The 19,106-nt window shown below is 36.5% G+C and overlaps 3 protein-coding genes across 4 annotated transcripts; 2 read left to right on the top strand and 1 right to left on the bottom strand.

Moving 5' to 3' along the window:
• Nucleotides 1–102: 102 nt before the first annotated feature.
• Nucleotides 103–1,688, top strand: LOC129577629 (delta-like protein 4). The gene is made up of 6 exons (XM_055465036.1): nt 103–111; nt 179–299; nt 525–626; nt 920–954; nt 1,036–1,084; nt 1,206–1,688. Exons 1-6 carry the CDS (start codon nt 103–105, stop codon nt 1,517–1,519), a joined length of 630 nt encoding a protein of 209 aa, XP_055321011.1. The 3' UTR covers nt 1,520–1,688.
• Nucleotides 1,689–2,993: 1,305 nt separating this feature from the next.
• On the bottom strand, nt 2,994–9,448 carry LOC129578598 (ras-related protein Rab-35-like). Its single transcript, XM_055467406.1, has 6 exons — nt 9,317–9,448; nt 6,223–6,355; nt 6,078–6,119; nt 5,797–5,921; nt 4,643–4,851; nt 2,994–4,579 (listed from the first exon to the last, which is right to left on the bottom strand). Exons 1-6 carry the CDS (start codon nt 9,366–9,368, stop codon nt 4,463–4,465), a joined length of 678 nt encoding a protein of 225 aa, XP_055323381.1. The 5' UTR covers nt 9,369–9,448; the 3' UTR covers nt 2,994–4,462.
• Nucleotides 9,449–10,558: 1,110 nt separating this feature from the next.
• On the top strand, nt 10,559–15,514 carry LOC129578587 (PHD finger protein 12). Of its 2 annotated transcripts, none has more exons than XM_055467382.1 (9): nt 10,559–11,189; nt 11,263–11,396; nt 11,490–11,677; nt 11,749–12,575; nt 12,719–12,900; nt 12,990–13,064; nt 13,143–14,558; nt 14,644–14,849; nt 14,978–15,514. In XM_055467382.1, the coding sequence occupies exons 2-9, from the start codon at nt 11,349–11,351 to the stop codon at nt 15,132–15,134; spliced, it is 3,099 nt and encodes a 1,032-aa protein (XP_055323357.1). In that variant the 5' UTR covers nt 10,559–11,189; nt 11,263–11,348; the 3' UTR covers nt 15,135–15,514. The 2 variants fall into 2 exon arrangements, with proteins under 2 accessions (XP_055323357.1, XP_055323366.1); XM_055467391.1 differs by having other exon boundaries at nt 10,998–11,174.
• Nucleotides 15,515–19,106: the final 3,592 nt, after the last annotated feature.

Below are 19,106 nucleotides of genomic sequence, written 5' to 3'. Positions count from 1 at the left end.
TTGACAAATAACGGTACATGAACAAAACAAAAATCTCCATATATATGATTTCGAGCGATGAAAAAACGCAACGCATAGAACTCAGTCGCTGAGCCAGCCAGAATGTTTTCAGTTAGCTAGCTGACATTAGCCAAATACATTGTCTGTGAGTGCATCATTGAATTGGGTTAATTTGTAGAACTATTTCGGAAACCCACTTGTGGAATGTCGTGCTGAATGCTACGGAGATCGTGACTGCCCATCTGGACGACCAGCATGTATCTATGGCGTGTGCAAAAACCCATGCGATGGTGCTTGTGGTATGTTCTTTCTTATGAATCATCGTTTATTATAGCGTGAGCCAAAATCCATCAAAAACACTTAAAAACTGTGTTCCATCAAATGGTTTACGTGAAACACATATCAAATGGACTATTCTGAATTGAAAGGGGGGAATGTGTCGAATTTATTAAATATTTATCAAACATTTGATTAGTACGTGTGCCTTGGCCACCATTCAAAACTCTTTATTCATTCATGAATAGGTGTGAACGCCGACTGTAATTTGAGAGGTTTGACTCCAATTTGTTCGTGTCCCCGCGACCACACCGGTGATCCATTTACTCGCTGCCGTCCTTTCACTCCAGGTACGTTTAATGGACATGATATACAGTTGATACTATCGGCTCAATACATACTTTTTATAGCGTTTAATCAATGTTTTAAATGGTTCAAATAGATAGCGTTCGATAAATCAACGGTTTCGGTGCAAATCGTTCGATTTTTTTCGTTAAATTATCAGAAATTCATTTGATTCTCTAAATAATGGACTCGCATTCTCCTTTATGTTTACTTAGGAAATTCTTTATATTTCAGAAAAAGAATCTCATTGTTTATTATTTATATTTAATTTGATAAAAATGTGTTTCCTTCTTTCCAGAGGATTTGTGCTCACCAAACAACCCATGCGGAACTGTAAGTGCATTTCCTGTTTATACTGTTTATGTAAACAGATGAATTTGAAACGATTTTTAATGCATTCCCATCAAATTTCAGAACGCAAAATGTACTCCAGGCCATGATAATACAGGACGTGAACGGCCAGGTATGTTACTGAACATGAAAACTTTCTTATTTAAATCGTTAAATATTTAATGTTCAATCAACCAAATATAAACTTTGTCCATTGATATTTACTCTTTCTTCTCCCTCTTTTGTCCATTTAGTGTGTACCTGTTTACCAGGATATACTGGCAATCCTTTAACACACTGCGCACGAGGCGAATGCCAAAGTGATGTTGAATGCTCAGACAGTCGTGCCTGTATCAATTATTCATGCGTTGATCCATGCATTGGTCAATGCGGTAGCAATGCCATTTGCGAAGCTAAACGCCACTTAGCTGTTTGCAAATGTCCACAAGGAACAAGCGGCGATGCTTTGGTATCATGTCGTCAATCGCGTAGCTATCCAGTAGCCAGATACTACAAGAGAGAAGTTGATCTTTCAGATTCAACCGAAAATCCATCTCCAGAAAATTAGATAGACTTACCATCACACTGAACGAAACTTACTTTCTATTACACCTTTGGACAAAAAACGGAAAAAAAACTTCAATTCACTTAATAATAAATCGTCTCTCGCTCTCTCTATGTGTTCAAAGTCGTCGAAAAATAAATAATAGTAACAAACACGAAGAAACAAAGAAAAACGCGATATAGAATGCAAAACACACAAACTGTTTACAATGATTGTAATGAGCCGCTCATCTTCTATTTTTTTTGTATTAATTGATTTCTAGTAGTGTATTAATATACCTTTTCTTCTCTGATTGTTTCGTTTGTTCATTTTTTTACCAATTTGCCATGATACCGATCTCGGTATGAATAATTAAGTTTAAAAGAACTCAGATTTTTTGTATAGGCTTTGTATAAAGAATAAAAAACAACAACAACAACAACAAATAATAAACAAGTGCATTTTACTGACCCTATAAATTCGTAAGTTATTCAATCAGCATTTAATGAAATGCTTTTCTATTAACATTTAATGAGTTTTGCATTGCCTTGAAATTTCAATGGGTTTTCTTTATGCAAACGCCGGAAATGTGATCTGTGAACATTTTCACTCTGATATGAAGAAAAGAGTCATTTTTTCTCGCGACTTATGCCCTTTTTGTCTCGCTTTGTAGAGAAAACAAAATTCGATATGGGTTGTCGGAAGTCAAGCATGCTAACTGCGCATCGACCGCAATTGTTCTTGAGTCATATTTTGCACGCAATCTCACTTATTTAATTCGATTTACGCTTGTGAAATTACCGCAATTTGTGCATTTGTGGTCATACATTCTCGTTATAGTAAAATAGTGGAAATAATCGCAACGTAACAGTTGAAAAATTCAGTAGAAATAGAAGGTTTTCTAAACGGTTGTTTACAAATATGTACGGAACCCGTAATTTAGTTACAAATCGGCAAGCATCCGTTGAGCTTGAATCGCTTGGAAAATGGTCAAACAAATAGAAATCGTTTTACTCATTTTATTTGGATGTGTGCTATTGGTTTCGGAAGCAATGAATAAAAATTGTTTTAATAATGCTGACTGTGAACAGGATCAATTTTGTTCGTTTAACAAGTGCAAAAATGCCTGTGTGAAAAATCCATGTGGTGCGAATGCCGTTTGTAAGGTTCGATATTTACACGGTTTTCTGTTGTTTTGGATTTTTTTCGGTTTGAATTTTTTGGAATCAAAAGTCGAATGACTTAAAAAAAAACTTTTCAAAAGTTGAATGTCGTTTGATTGGATTAATTCAATTCAAAATAATTAAAGCAAACCCAATGTTCATTTGTTTGATCCATTTCCAAAGGCTAAATACCATGTGCCATTCTGTACCTGTGCCAGTGGATTCTATGGCAGTCCGTTCCTTGACTGTTTCTCTGCAGTAGATCCAAGACTAAGATGATCACCTCAACCACAAGAAAAACTACATGATTTTTTTTTATTGAAAGTTTTCATCGATTTCCATTTATTTTGATTCAATTCTTGTTTCTTTTATACCGTATTCATTTATTTTACAATTTCATACATAAAATGATAGCATATTTCAGTTGTTTGTACACTCCTATTTAAAAAAAAAAAAGTATTTCTAAAATTATAAGTTGGAGTAAATGTCATAGAGTAGTTAATTTTATATATATATAGTTTATGAGAACCGAAGAGAAAAAAATATCAACAAATGCACAAATGAATGGAAATAAATAAAATAATTCATCGTTTTTTTGTTGTTGGGTAAACAAAATGATATGCAATCAAAATGTAATAATTTATTTGTTAATTTCGAAATTCGTGATTTGTTCGTTCGAAATTGCAAGAGTGAACATAAAAGAACAAATCATAATTGGTTAACTTGGAAGAGTAAATTGTAATTGGAAGTATCGACAAACATTCTTTTTTCTTCTTCTTCGTGTAAATTCAAAAGCAGATTCAATTCCAAAAAAAAATTGATAAATATGATTTTGACCTGTAATTTAATAGCTGATATTTATATAGCAGACTGAATAGTGGGTTCAGTGCAGGATTACGTATCGAATATGGCTAATAGCGAGTGTTGTCCAATTCTTTCTTCCCTTTGAATATCGACTAGGGAATTTCAAAACGAAAACACACACACTTTGCATTCGTTTCTTTTAATTTTACATTTTTCGTTTTTCCTTGTTTTGAGAAGAACAAAACTTCTTTTCTTCTTGTAATTTCTACAAAAATACAAAGCGATTGATATTATTTATTTTATGCGCACTAGTAAATAGTATACGAAACGAAATGTGTTCGTGTGAATGAGGGTATTTCTTCTTTTTTCCATCTAAATGAGAGGAATAAATGCAGCCACAATGAATTGGTTATACACATAAATTGACTGGGTGGTGGTGGTGATGGTGATAAAAACACACCTTCGTCGCAATATCGGAGGTTATTTCGATGGCTTTGCTTCGCATATTGGAGTTAGACACATTTATTGCATTCACATCTTTGTACTTTTCTTTTGGTTTTTTTTCTTCTATCAATTGAAGTGTGGCATCGAAATATTAGCCGTCCATCCGAGCAAAAAACGCGGTAATATCCATTATCCAAAAATATTCTAAATTTTGTTGTATTCTTTCTTTTTCAGCCGTATCAAAAAAAAAAATTCATTCCAAAAACTCACAACTCACTCGGCTAAAATTGAGTAATATTTTAGATTTTTATTGTATTTTCTTATTTTTTCCTGCTTTTAAACTATTCGAAGCGGTTCATATTAGGTAGATGCCGTTGGTTATCTTGCAACGGAATTGAATCATCTCATTCGTTGCAAAGAAAACACAACATCGATATGTTCAATCTCGACGGAACAAAATGATTATTAGTTCCAAAGGAGTTGTCCATTGTTGATTCATTATTATCATTTTGCTGCTATTGCACTTGTTGTTGTTGTTGTTGTTATTGTACGGAAATTATGGATATTCGGTTCTGGAACTCTGCTGTGCGATAGTCATCTGCTTATGTTCTTCTTCGCTCATCATTTTGTTTCTCTTAGTGCGTACGTAAAGTGATAGATTTGTTTTGTATGTCTGTATACAAGTTGGTTAGCAACATTTGCTCTTCTTTTTGTAAAATCCCTTTTTGATACCTACTTTAATTGGTTCATCGTTGTCCTGCTTATTTTGAACGGTCTGTAATTTATGGTATAAGACTTTTTTCGTGATTGCAAGAAACATTTCTTCTACATTAATATTGTCTTTGGCTGATGTTTCGAACAATTGAATGTCCATTTGCTTTGCAAAGCGCTGCGCATCCTCAGTGATGACCACTTTCTGGTTTGGATCATCGTTTTTATTACCGACTGCAGAAATGAAGCGAAAAAAAAGAGAGAGAAATGAGTGCATTTGTTAATAAAAACTTGATTGTTATGCATTGTTCCACATCTATGTGTAAAATGACCATTTAATTTGATCGCTTATTTGATTTGAAAATGAGATCGCAGCAGTTAATAGAGAAAGTGAAAAAGAGATGATCTAATGCATTCTTTGTGATTATTTATATTCATCGTCATCATTTCCATTTCTTTCGTAAACAAACGCTTCAATTACTTCATATAGATTTTTTTCACAATTTAGATGTGTTTTGACGGCGAAATATAACAACAAACAAGAAAAAAAAACAGAATTGCATCGAACTGTTGTTAATAAATACACGCATCCATTGCACACATTTCATATGGGTATGGCGAGTAATTTAATAAACGAAGCCACTGAACATTTAATACTGTCTATGAATCTAATAGCTGATACTAAAGGAGCATCATATGAAATTTGTTATTCAGCCCAGAACAGCGGAACGGATGTATTTCATTACGATGCTCGGATCATTGCGGAATTAATTTCGTTTCGCTACTTTTGCAATTCATCTCTATTTGCTGTGAAAAATTCCAACGAAATAGAGATAGAGATGATGATAGAGAGGGTGAGAACGAGAGCAAAAAAAACGGACTCATTTCTAAGCGATCGTTCGCGAAGCAATAAATAAAGTGTTTCATTTTTCGGTGATAAAAAGTTGTTGACGTCATGTGCGGATTCTGTGCAAGCCGGTGCCATGTACGGCAAGGCAAGTATAAGAACATTTTTCTTGATAAAAACAAACATGAACACATGTTCCAATGTTCATATTTTTTTCTTTCAAACTAAAGTTTCGATAAGATCATCCTTTCTTAAGCTGTTTCTTCAATCTCAATTTCTGACTCTTCTTTTTACGTTTTTTTTCTGGGAATTTCACTCATTCGCCTATTTACCTAAAACTTTATTGACGACATCACAGTTATGTTCGATTTCTTGAAGCCAGCGCTTCACGTTGGCAAATGATTCACCGTTTGTGACGTCATACACTATAATGACACCGTGCGTGCCTCTGTAGTACCTGTAAAATATGAAAATAATTACGTTAGTCACAGGGGAAAAGAATGGAACGACATTTCGATGGAAACGAAACAACAAAAAAAGAGAGTTGTATAATTGCCATGTGCGAGAATCGTTCATACGAGAAAAAAAATACAATGGTTTGAATGATACATACGTGCTAGTTATTGTTCTAAACCGCTCCTGGCCCGCTGTGTCCCTTTTGTTTCGAAACGAAAGAGAATTGAAAAAGAAAAACAGAACAAATTAGCTGGTTTGAAGAGATTGGTTTTAGAGGATTTTTTTTCCTGTTAAGAACATACCATATCTGCAGTTTGACACGTTTCCCTTCAATATCAACAGTTCGTATTTTAAAATCAACACCTATTGTCGTTATGTAACTGTTTGAGAATGTGTTGTCCGCAAAGCGAAGCAGCAACGATGATTTGCCGACTCCTAAAAAAAAGAAGAAATGAATGAAATCATTGCATGAGAAATGATTGCATAATTATTCTCAATTTTTTTTATTGAAAACGTGATGTGTCTTCATTCCGACGACTTTCCTCTTGTCGAACTAAAGTACTTTCTTCTGGTTGTGAACACACACTCATTGGCTTTCGTTTAATATCCGGAATAAAGCATAATTTAGAATGATTTCCATGATGCATGAAAATACAGTATGTTTTCTTTCATAGACACACACATCATATTATGAACCAGTCTGAACCGGCAACGCAGACAAACAATCGAAACAAATGGCTTGTAATGCAACGACAACACGCTTAATCCAATTAAAAATTGTTATGCAGTAGCTAAAAAGCATACACACACATTCCGAATTAATTTGTGAGGTTTGAATTGATTTCCATCGTATGGCATCACTTGGCTATGGCGTGTGTGTTACTGGCCTTTCTTGATTTGACGTTACGGCTTTGATAAGGGCACGACACGAGATGCATGCTTGCTCATTGCAAGAATATTTCCGACGCTATTATTTTAACCATTTATGAATTACATCAATTGTACTAACGTACGCACGATGTGCTATCGAATGTATGTTATGATTCGACCGACCGAATACTATGAATAAATTTCCCATTTTTAAATGCTATTTTTGGATCATTGTGTTTATAGTAGCCATCTGTTTATGTACCCAGAAAAAGGCATAGCGAAAAATTTCGAGCATACATTTTTATAGCTACGAGCCAGATTTTTTTCGATATTTCTCTCGGTGCATAAATTACGGTCTATACAAATGCAAAGAATAGATGTTTTGCTACAGTTTTATAGCCCATTTGAATTTCATTTGCGCTCGAAGTGAATGTTTTGAACAGAAAACCCAAAATTACCGAGAAATCTGAACAACGAAAAGACGCATCGAAGTGAAACGAAATGTGCTGATATAAATCGCTACTTTGATTCAAATTAAGCCAATAAAAAAGAATCTAAAGGCGAAAACAATATCAATTACCACGTGGTGTCAAAAAGAACACACAGTGCAACGCATGAACAATGAAACTCGACGGCGAATCAGTCGAAAGAAGAACGACGACGACGACGGCAAGAAGAAAAGTGAGTCGTAATAGCAACAATAAATGGTTAAACAGTGTGTATTTAGCTCATGCTTTGAATATTATATGCGAAGTGAATAAAAGGTGGCCGATGCTCTGACCCTTTGCACACCAACAATCTAATGACAGAAGATTGAAGAGAGAGAAAAATACACGAGAAGCACATAGCAGCCGCATCAATCGCAACAAACACACAGCATTCCATAATAATATCAATTTACGTGTTCTCATTCTCCTTCATTCTTCGTAGTCGTCGTCGTCGTCGTCTTCGTCGTTGTTGTTGTCGTTGCAGATACAAATCGTTTGCTGGTTGCTATTTGCTATTTCTCAAATCCTTCAAAACACACACACACAGTTCGAAAGCAAACAAACAAATGAAACCCAGCTCAGTATCAACGCGCCTAATTGATGCATCATCAATACCTAGTGTATGCGAGGAGTAGGCTCAATGTAACTGGATTAGGTTTTTTTTTTGCAAAAATAAAACACCCACCAACGGAATGGAAATGAAAATGAAAACAACACTTGGTTGCATTATTATGTAAAAACAACGAAAGAAATATGGGTAATCCGAGAATGGAATGAGATTTCAAGCCGAGACGATCGTTTTTATCGAAATGAAAAAATCAACGCTGTTATTTGGTCAAAAATGAACGTTTGTTTGCATGGGTTTTGGAAAACAAGGGAGAAAATCAAAGAATTTTATACAAGTTAATAGTAATCAATTTGATTTTTATCGATTTTCGGGCGAAAACCAAAATACAATCATTTTGACGAAAAGATTCGGTATCGCTGCATAGAAATCCATCGTACACACGCTCGTATCGTAGGCTATGAATCATCACTCGTGCATTTTATATAATAGTCTCTGGGTTGCATGTGATTAAAAGAGCTGGTGATTGGCCGTGTGCGAACTTGGTCGCGCGCGCGTTTGCTCCCATATGAGAAGTGGAAATTGATTTGGTTGTGTGACTGTTTTAGTACATATATGAGTCCATGGTTCAGATACGTTTTACTCGTACAATCGGAACAGAGGAAGAGAGATAGATAAACTGAGAGAGAGAGACAAAGAGACAGAAAGAGGGAGAGGGATAGAGATTAAATAAACGGAAAACTTTAACAATGAATTCTCGTTGCGCTTATCAAGGGCAAATTACAACACAATGCTTCCATACATTTTATCGATGTATTTGTTCAATGTCTCAGCCGAAAAAAAAAACTAAAGTGAAACGAATAACACGAGTCAATAGAGTGGAATGTTTGTATAGTTGTATGTTTGTGAGTGAACAAATGTGTAAAATTTGGTGAATGTAAACGATACAGATTGTAATTGCTAGATCATTTTGTCTGTTCAATTCATTGAAACAACATAACATAAAACATGAGCACCGAGCCGCTTGTCGACCAAATGAGAGCGAAAACAAAATGAATTTTTATGATGATGACGACAACGACAATGGTCGTCGGGTTCGAGAGTGCGGGTAATTAATAGAGCAAATATTTTAAGGTTTTAACTTTGAGCACACACACAAACACAATAGGAACAAAAAAAATATCATTTTTCGGATGGGATGAATAAACAACACATGAAAGTACAAAAAAATTCCGTATTTTAAACTTGAAATGATATTAATTTTGAATCAATATTTACGGAGAATGACGGAAAACATCATCCGGTGTTCTTTTGGATTCGGTTGCAAAACCGTCAAACAAACATGAATGAAGGCTAATAACTGTGATGCGGTCGCAAAAGAGGAAAGTACCGAATGCGAGATAACACAAAAACAGGAAAAATGAAATGAACAAAAAAAAAAACATCATCAGGCAAACCGCCTCGCCCACTCACCGCTGTCTCCAATTATGAGGAGCTTAAACAAATGATCATAAGCACCTGCCATTTTTTTATGTGTCGATACTTTTGTTTTAAATGTTTGGTTTTGTTGTAATTTTCTCTTAATTTCTATCGCACATATGAACGGAATCGGGCTGAGTCCCTCCAAAAGTGCCGCTTTTTATTTTTGATGACACTTTGCCCGCACGATACACTCAGTGCACTTGAATTTGTGTGTTTTTTTTCTTCGTTTCGATAAATTTAGCGAAATGTCTTCGCTACTGTTTCGCTTCAGTCAAATTGCTGAATGTGTGGATTCGCGATTGTTCGTATTTTTGTGCGCTCACGATTCCACTGATTGTTATTGGCATTGGTCGCACCACTGAAACGTATACACAAATTGCCGTTGTTCGATACAATTTAAACCGAATGACTAAATTACATGTATTTATCGTCGATATTAAATGTTTTTTCGGTTGTCTTAGTGCCTTTGGTTTTTTTTTCTTCTTGCTGCTGCTGCTGCCGCTGCTACTCTATACACAAGACTCGAACTTTTCCCTAACCGTATATGGGCTGAAGTCATTGAACAAACCAATTTTGTTTTTCGTTAGAACCTCGTTATTATCGGTTTATTTTCATTTTTTTCGATAATTTTGTTTGACCTCTCAGCCTTTTATTAATCATCATTTCCTTGCGATTTGTTAAAGTCACCTCACACACAGTCTTTGCGATTCGTTGTCGATGAAAAACGCAAACACAAGAGTTTTTAATCAAATATTCCCGTATGTACAGCTGATGATGATGATGTGAATCATTTTTTTTTTTAGTTTTTTTACTTTAAATTAAAACGACCACCGAAAAGATGTCGAAAATGTTGTACACACGAAATAATTATTTAGCAATTACATTCGTTCAAAAGGGTACACATAGGCGAAACAACATCTCTATCACACACACAATATGTATTTACGACTACGAGAGCAACGATTGACGGGAAGACATTTTGACGCAGAGAACGGCACACGACTGACACGGCAAAATTTTTCATACAAACCAAAGCAATCGAACAAACCAATAATCATTCACATATGCGTTTCGAATGCCTTGTGAATAATCTCCACTCGCAACGCATCGCACATGCTCTACTACGATCTTTTTCTCCCTGCTAAACGACGGCCAGACAAGCAAACGCTGTGCCATTTTGACACTTATTGTCGAATGTACCGCTGGACTGTTTAACGTCAATCGAAATGTCAGTTTGCGGTGAACGAATGAAATGAGTCGATGTTGGTCCATCATTCGATTAATATTTTTCTTTAAAAAGAAGATAGGAAATCGATTCGAGAAAAATCACAATTTTTCTATTTCAAATTTGAATTCGATTTAAGTAAATTCTTTGAATGTCTGAGTGTATACGCATTTTGCTGGATACAATTCAGGCCCTCGATAGGGACATTGGTTTTTTTTCAACTGAAATTCATTTGTTTATTGTTCGTTTAGTTTTTAACTCCCTGAGAAAAAACAAATTTAATGAAATAATGAGAATAGAGTGAATTTCCCATTAAGATGATGAGCGGTCGATTCATTTAGTCAATTTCCTATGAAAATCCAATGTTTTGCCCGTGTCAAAAATTGAAAAAGCCGCTGTTGTGACAGAAATAACGCGCGCTTTGAATTGGCTTGTCGCTTTGACAGTAGCTGTCAACGGTCGGTACTCTTCTTGCATGGATAACTGTATAGCAGCACCACCAATACGTAGCTTGTACTGAAGTCTAGATGCTTTTGACTTTACTTGTCAAATTTGAATTTTTGTTCCATCTTTCAAACACACTCTCTGTATTGTACTATACACTGTATAAAACACACATCCGAGGTACAGAGCTAAAAGGTTTTTGTGTTTGACTTCTCTTTTCTTTTTTTGGAAGCTCGGTTTTAATTATTTGGTTTCGCGTTTTTTTTAGTTCGAAGCATTTAATTTGCATTTATCGCACTGAATTCCGTGTTCGCTTGAGTTCGCCCGTATATGCCGATCAAATAGAGGAAAATAATGTCGAAAAATGACTATGATTTTTGCACATCGGGTGGTTTGATGCCAGTGAGTAATAAAGGATTTGTCGAAATGGATTTAATCAGTTCTCTTTGTTCGTGTGTATTAATGAAATTGTGTTCGATTTGTATTTATTTTTAGCTGATACAGGCTTTAATTCGGCCGCCGGACAGTCGTGAAGCGTCTCGTCAAGCAAACAAAAAACCACAGCATCCATATTATCGTCGTCCGGGCCGTGGACACAATCGTGACTGCTGTGATGCATGCCGTGAAGGAGGAGACCTCATTTGTTGCGATCGATGTCCAGCTAGTTTTCATCTGGGTTGCCAGTAAGTTTCTGGCTTTGAAAACTCCAAATTTAAAGCAGATTTTTTCACATAGACTTTGTGTATAATTCTAGTGATCCACCATTATCAGAAGAAGATATACCGTCGGGTTTATGGCTTTGTCATATGTGCCAAATGCTACAAAAGCAACGAACATCCAATGCAACCAAAATGATTTCAAATGATGACGACTTAACACAGCACGAATTGCAAAAATTCAAAGATTCTAGACCATCCACACCGATTACGAGCGATGGCGTTATTAATGCAGCCAAAGTGCGACTGAATCAAAAACGTAGTCTGTCACGTGTATCGTCGAGCAGTGAGAATAGCTTAAGCAGTGATCGGGATATCAAATTGAAAATATCACGCAGCAATAGTGAGCAGTATAGTAACGGTGCCGATGCCATTGACAGCATTGAAACTACAACAACAACAACAACAAATGTCGATGACAAAAACAACGACGACGATGAACACAAACCACACGATGAAGTGGTACAATGTGAAACGAATGCACAATCAACGGAGATGGTGGTGGTGACAGAATTAAATAAACCTTCGGATGAAACGGATGAACATTCAAGAGTTGTCGTTGTTATTAATGAAAATTCGCCCGAAACACCAAACACCGATGATACGGAACAGAAACAAGAGTCTCAAGTAGAAAATATAGCGAACGTAGAATTGATTGAAATTGATAACGATAGCGATAAAATGGATATCGACAGTAATAGTGAAGAGGAAACGGTACAAAATGGTGACGCAGTTGAAGAAGTAGCCATCGATTTAAAAACACCGTTGGATGAGCTCATTCGAGCTGCAACCATTTTGAATCCACGTCAATTTGAATTGCCACGTGAAATGGCAATTTTTCCACAATTTCCCGGCGATGAAAAAGGTAAATTGCAAGTGTTGATCTCAGAGTTTTTTTTTAATTCGATTAAAAATGTCCCATTTGACATTTTGAACGGTTTAAATAAACGGAAATATTTTAAATGTATGATTAAAATTAATTTCTTCAATAAAAAAAAATGTTCGCAGTGTCAAATGAAACGAGTAAAAGCAAGAAAAATAACAATCGCAATGGACAAAATCGTGTTCGGCATGAGTTAGATGCACAGGGATTGGTACCGTTGCCAGCGGCAACGTGTTTCTACTGTCGCAAGTCGTGCAAAAAAGCACCGTTAATATCGTGCGACTACTGTCCACTGTTCTTTCATCAGGTAAATACAACAAATACACTTCACACTTTTAACTGTCACTGTCAAAGTGCGAACATGCTTTAAATACGTTCGTTGTGTGTTTTAAATAGGATTGCTTGGATCCGCCGTTGACCGCATTGCCAACAACACTATGGATGTGTCCGAATCATCCGGAGCAATTTGTTGTGAGTATTTTTTTTTGGTCTAAAATCAACGGATTTCCCAGAATTATTAATCCAATTATTTTTCACCGAATAATTCAGGATTGGAAATTAGTAACATCCATATCGGCAACGGAACGAGTTAAACTGTGGAATCAGTTTAATACATGCGTCGATCATGAAACGGTGAAATCGGATTTTTTGCGTCGCATCCATCGCAAAAATCCACCGTTTCGTTTTAAGGTGAAGCCTAAGTTGCGACACTGTGCCGAAATACCACCAATGGTTGAATTCCATTACAAAAATCCACCACCGCTGCTTCCCTCATTACGTGATGTATTGCGATGCGAACGTGTTTATCGTGAGCATGGTCTTCCATCGGTTGTAAATACTCAAAATGTGTATGATGAAGTTGACAAAGATCTGCAAGAGCTTCAAAAAGCCAATGAAATCGTTCGGCAATTCCACGAAGAGGTGGACAAACCCGACGATTTGAAAACAGAAACTGATGATGATGATGTGGTTGCGGCGAATGGATTGATTGAAACCAAGGAAATGACGGAAGTTGAAGTGATTGAAAATATTGTTGATACAATTCCGTTGAATATTGATGAGAAAATTATTGAAAAAATCGAAAATAAACCCATTTTGGTGCAGCATTGCGAAGCAATCGCTGAAAATGGTGTGAAAGAAGATCCAACCGAAACAGATAATTCCAATCAATTGCAAGACTCAAGTGCGACCGATGCAAACAAATTGAAATCGATTCGGAAGCGTAAACGAAATACAAGTATCAAATGTTTTGCTGCTGAGTGTGACGATTTGTTGGAATTATCGGAAGAGGTATTCAAATCGAAACTTGTGAACGGTACAAATGGTGCACTGGCACCAGACACAATCGATGATCAATTGGATAGGCTTGATGTTGATGTCATCAAGCGATTAGCTCTTGCTCAATTACAACAAATACTCAAAGATAGCCCGGAAATGGTTGCAAAGTATCAGAATGAAAATGCCAACAAAGCGATTAAGGATGCGCTCAAAGCGAAGCCCGTCAAAATTACGCTTCCTAGTCAATTGCTATCGAAAGATGATATCGCCAAAATTGCCAAACAATTTGGGAGCAACGCCACATCCAACGATGGCGATAATAATGATCCGGCGTATGCCGGTGTCGGTCATCCGGTTCCACCGTTGCCACAATTGAATACAGAAACCTATTGCTATGCAAACGGTTTGGAAAACATTGTGGACGACAAAGAACGTGCACTGGCCATTGCAAAACGCTTGGAAAAACCGTTGCAAGAATCAAAAGTTAGGGCTCGAGCAGTTTTAACACCCGTCGGCGATATTTTAGCCGGCAAACAGTGGTACACAAACTCAAGCATTGACGACAATATATTCATGCGCTATAGGAGTCTGGTGATTGGCTCCGGACCGGGTTGTGATCTACAAATGAAGAACGTTCGTAAATGTGCTCGCTTATCGGCACATCATGCCACCATTTTCTATGATGAGGTAAGAAAAGCAGTCAGATTTTTGACATTTGTGTATACTTATGAAAAATACATTTTTACCTCTTTTTCCTATTTTTCCAAAAAAGGTGACAAAAGTGTACGAGCTATTGAATTACTCGGAGCATGGAACGGAAGTGAACGGTCAAATTTATTCGTTGGATTTTACGGAATATCAAGAGGTCAATGAGAATCGATTGCACGACGTCAATGGTTTCTACAAGAATGTCCGCGATATCATTGACAAAAAGCGTGGTGTCAATCGAATTGAATACGGACTCAGTAAAAATGCTCGGTAATTTATCTAAAGAAAACTTTTAAATCAATGAAAACAAACGAATTGTTTCCATCTAAATCTTTAAGTTTTACCAATTAATTCACCGTTTCAATATGTGGTCTCTCTCTCTCTCTCTTTCCCACCAGAATGTCAGCACCCGAACTACCGAACTGCAAGTGCAAATCGTATCCGCAATTGGAACAAGGCTGGGAAGGTTCAGCCGTACTAACGCATGGGTCATTGATTCGTTTTGGTTGTTTGGCATATGTATTTTCAGTGATTGACAATATCATCGAAGAATAATAGTTCAAAATTCCCATTCATCCATCTACACCCACGAAGTATTTCATTCAATGAGATTTTAAACTTAAACATTGCTTAGAACGTAAGAAGTTTAAGAAAAAGTAACTGGAGCATTTACGGCACAAAATCCAAAAGAAACAGAAACAAAAAACAGAATTTAATTGGCTATTCATTTTGATGAAAATTGTATTCAACTACAAGCGATCGAAAATTGGTTCATCATGAAGCAGTGTACAGCGATATTTTTTCTTCTTTCTCGGCATAAAAAACCGAAGCAAGCTAGCATAAATCATGTGAATTTCATTTAGAATCTACAACTTAGCATGTTAGAAATCGCATTGCGATCCATAACACAAATAAAGATAAACTTGTACAATTTTTTTTTTTGGGTTTGGTCGTTTTCTCTTTCCCGTTGTTTTGTCGATAAAAACCTTTCTGCGATTGGTGATTCCCATCGGTATAATCATCAGACGATGTCAAAGTCAAAGCACCGTCAATTTTCTCGATTTGTCCATGTGTCACATAATCCATTGAACCTTTTCGGTGCCATTCGATATAGCAACCCATTTGCAAATGATCCGTGCTGTGACTTTGGTGCGATGATTCGCCTTCGTGGAAGTACAGAGCTCTGCCTTCGCAACAGTGCATCCGTCGCATTACAAAGACGCACTTTATTTAGATTTTCATTCAAAAAAAGAGCTCGTGTTTGATATAACAACTTGCTCTGGGAATGTTTTGATGAATGGATCAAACCCGCTTTGTCTCGTTTTGTTTTCATTCGGTACTCATCGGAAATGTCTATTTTACGTGACAACGTTTACCCAGCACGTAAATTGGTTCGAGAGCAATTTGATGCATCGTCTAATTGAATGGTTTATTTATATCCGATGACGCGCAATTGTTTTTATCTTTCGCATGACGTAACATTTTTTGTCTTGTCTTGTTGAGGTAAGTAAAGGCTTTGAGTTGTCATTCAAAAATAGTCCCCAAAACGGGTGTAAATTACATTACCGAAAATGTAAACATGACAAGCATTATTATTCATGTACATCCATTGAACAAGAAGAAGAAAAAAAAATTGCAACACAAATCACCATCATGAAAATGGTTTGTGCATGTTGTGTCTTGATGAAATTATCTTTTGTTGCAGCCAACACTGAATAATATAATGATGCAAGAAGTTTCATAAAATATTTACTACTTGTTCACGAACGAAAACTACATATACAGACAAATAAATGAAGTGAAACTTTTCGACTTAACGAGTAATACGACACAGCATGTCACGTTTGTCGCAAAGAACACAGCGAAAAGCGAGACCGAAATTGCCGGCGAATTTCACCAGCACAATTCGTCGACCGCACCGGTTAGCTTATTTGCAATGGAGTTTGATGCACGAAATGTTCAAACATGAACGGAATGCATGGTATTTGGCTTCCGAATTGCGCTTTTCCCAAAACTTTGTCATGGTTTGCTTTTTCATTCGCAGCGTTGTTAGTTTTTCGATGTTAGAAATGAAAATACACGGCCACGAACTTAAAACTTGTCAACGCTTTGGCTGTTACTGAATTTTCTCGTTCTTTCTGTCAAAACAAACAACAAACCGCCTTTCGCTTTTTTTCTCTGTGTACCTCGACACAACACGCGAGATACATCCTTTCACATTAATTATTTACTTTTTGGCACAAGCCAACAATGATTGAAATCATTGGAACAGGAGAATCGCGGCGAACGAATAACGGCAAATGAATTTGAAATCGGATTGTAATTGGATCGTCGGCCAACAAGTTTGAATATCAACACCACGACAACTCATTTTTTGCAACAACAACAACGAAAATAAAACAAAAACAACGAAGGTAGCTCGATGAGTTTCCGGCTTGCGGTGACGGTTGTATTGCGTTGTATCCTGCTGTTTTGCACCGTTGATGGCACGCAGCGAATCACGGTTTGCTTGCAGCAAAACCAGCAAATGTTTTCATCTCGTTTCTTCATGTGCGAAATGCTTGAAGAAATCGTCGAAAATGTTGGCATCATTCGAATTGTTCTTACAATCTCATTCGTTCATTCACTCTTCAGGTAAGTTTTTGTTTAACTTTATCTCGTTAATTTTCGCTCTTTTTTGTGTGTGTGTGAATTGGTGCGAGTGGTGCGCCACAATAAATAACAGAGGAGTTGTTGTGTTTTGTTTTAGTTGCTGTGCGAGCGGATGCACAAAAAATGATAAATGACGATTGTAAAATTAATTAAAATTTTCTCGGGTTTTTCACACTCTTTTCTGCAAATTTATCAGAGATTCCATCGATGTTTGGTTTGATTGCAAGAAATCCGTTGTGTGATTAAAAGTTTACTTTCGAAGCCAAAAAAACGCAGGTTTTTCCCTCACGTTTACGATCCGACAAATTTGCTAACGATTAAAACATTTGCGCTTCCTCGGGTGTTTTTTTTCTCACTTTCCAGAAAATAATTTAAACATCAGCGAATTCGCAATTATCGACGGTGTTAAAGTTTTATGACAAAAGAGGCGAAAGGAAAAAAAAAGCGTGCGAATCATTTAACACTTTGGATGCATTTTATGAGACTGTTGGCACAAATCCAATGGAATCGAAAATTTACGATGCCATTTATGTTATTATTCACACGTTTTTCACAAGGAGACAAAAAAAACACGTCTGATTAGTCGATTTTACGATCGAATAAAAGTCGAATATCGTACCGGTAGACACTTTTCTCTTTCTCTCTATATCGCGGGCGCGGCAGTTGCTAAGTCGATGAACATCCGTTACCGCCAAGTTCCGACTTTCTCATTCAAAGTCATTGTTCGATTTAAAGAAAATTCAATAGACGACTGCTGAAAGTCATACGATTACAAGCTGCATTAAAAATTAAGGTGCCGTAAACGAGAACAAGAGACACCCAGCGGGAGAGAGAGATAGAGGGAGGGGAGAAAGTGCTCTGTAATCGGAATAGTTTTGTGCCATTGAATGGGAAAAAGTTGAGCAGGTAGTAGGATATAGAGAGAGAGTAAAAGCGGCAAAGTGTGCATATTCCCATACGAATTGACTGCTTTTCATGATTAAACTTTTAAGTTGTACCGCGGAATGGAACAAACTGCATGCAAAGTATGCAACTGAAATAAGAATTGAATGCAATTGTTTCCTTCTGTGACTTCTCTTATGACACTTAAATAGTTTTGTTGCCACGCCGTTGTTGTCAGTATGTAAAAGCGAACACGGTGATCTTGCGTTGAAATTGTGTCGCGTTCGATTGAATATTTTGGTTGGCACTGCGATGAACAATAGACTTTAATTTTGTTTGCAAGAGCGAAGGCATTGTAAACGGTTCAAGGAACTATGTGTCGCATTTAATCCGTGGATAAAAATGACGGAAAACTTTGATTTCGTTGCTTTTTCCAACAATTGCAGACGAAACGGAATGAACTTTTGAAACCAGACCATATTGACTGTGTGAGTTAGATGCAAATGCTTGAGGTGCTTAACTTTGGTGTGAGTGCATACGACACATTCTCACAAACGCACGCAATAATCACCGAATATAGCATCTGTGGATTCCACTCAGGGTGGATAAGTGAACATGTTTATTATCATATAAAATGCGAACAGCATGAAGTACTCTGCTATCAAATTATAGTATTTATGAAAACGAAACTTTTAATCTAGTTTGACACTGTGCTCAAGAATTTGATTTAATGGCACTTAACCCAGCCATAACAATCATAAAAGTGAATATTCAAAATGTAAGCGAAAATGCTTGTGAGATATTCAATTTCTTGAAAAAGTTTTTATTTTCGCTCGGCACATAATTCAAGGCATTGATCTGGCATGTGTGTTTGTGCTTGATTACGAAAACCCATTGAGTTTCAAGCCAAAATGAAAACGGATTCGAATTCTTGAAATTTAGCATATCCAATTCCAAAATATTGGTTCCATTATGTAGATGTAGTGGTTTGCT

Source organism: Sitodiplosis mosellana, unplaced genomic scaffold, assembly GCF_009176505.1.
Source record: "Sitodiplosis mosellana isolate CC-2019 unplaced genomic scaffold, AAFC_SMos_1.0 Smas_scaffold_1, whole genome shotgun sequence".
In the NCBI taxonomy this organism is placed as follows: domain Eukaryota; kingdom Metazoa; phylum Arthropoda; class Insecta; order Diptera; family Cecidomyiidae; genus Sitodiplosis; species Sitodiplosis mosellana.
Note: the sequence above shows the minus strand (reverse complement) of the source record. Positions and strands in the feature narration are given on the sequence as shown.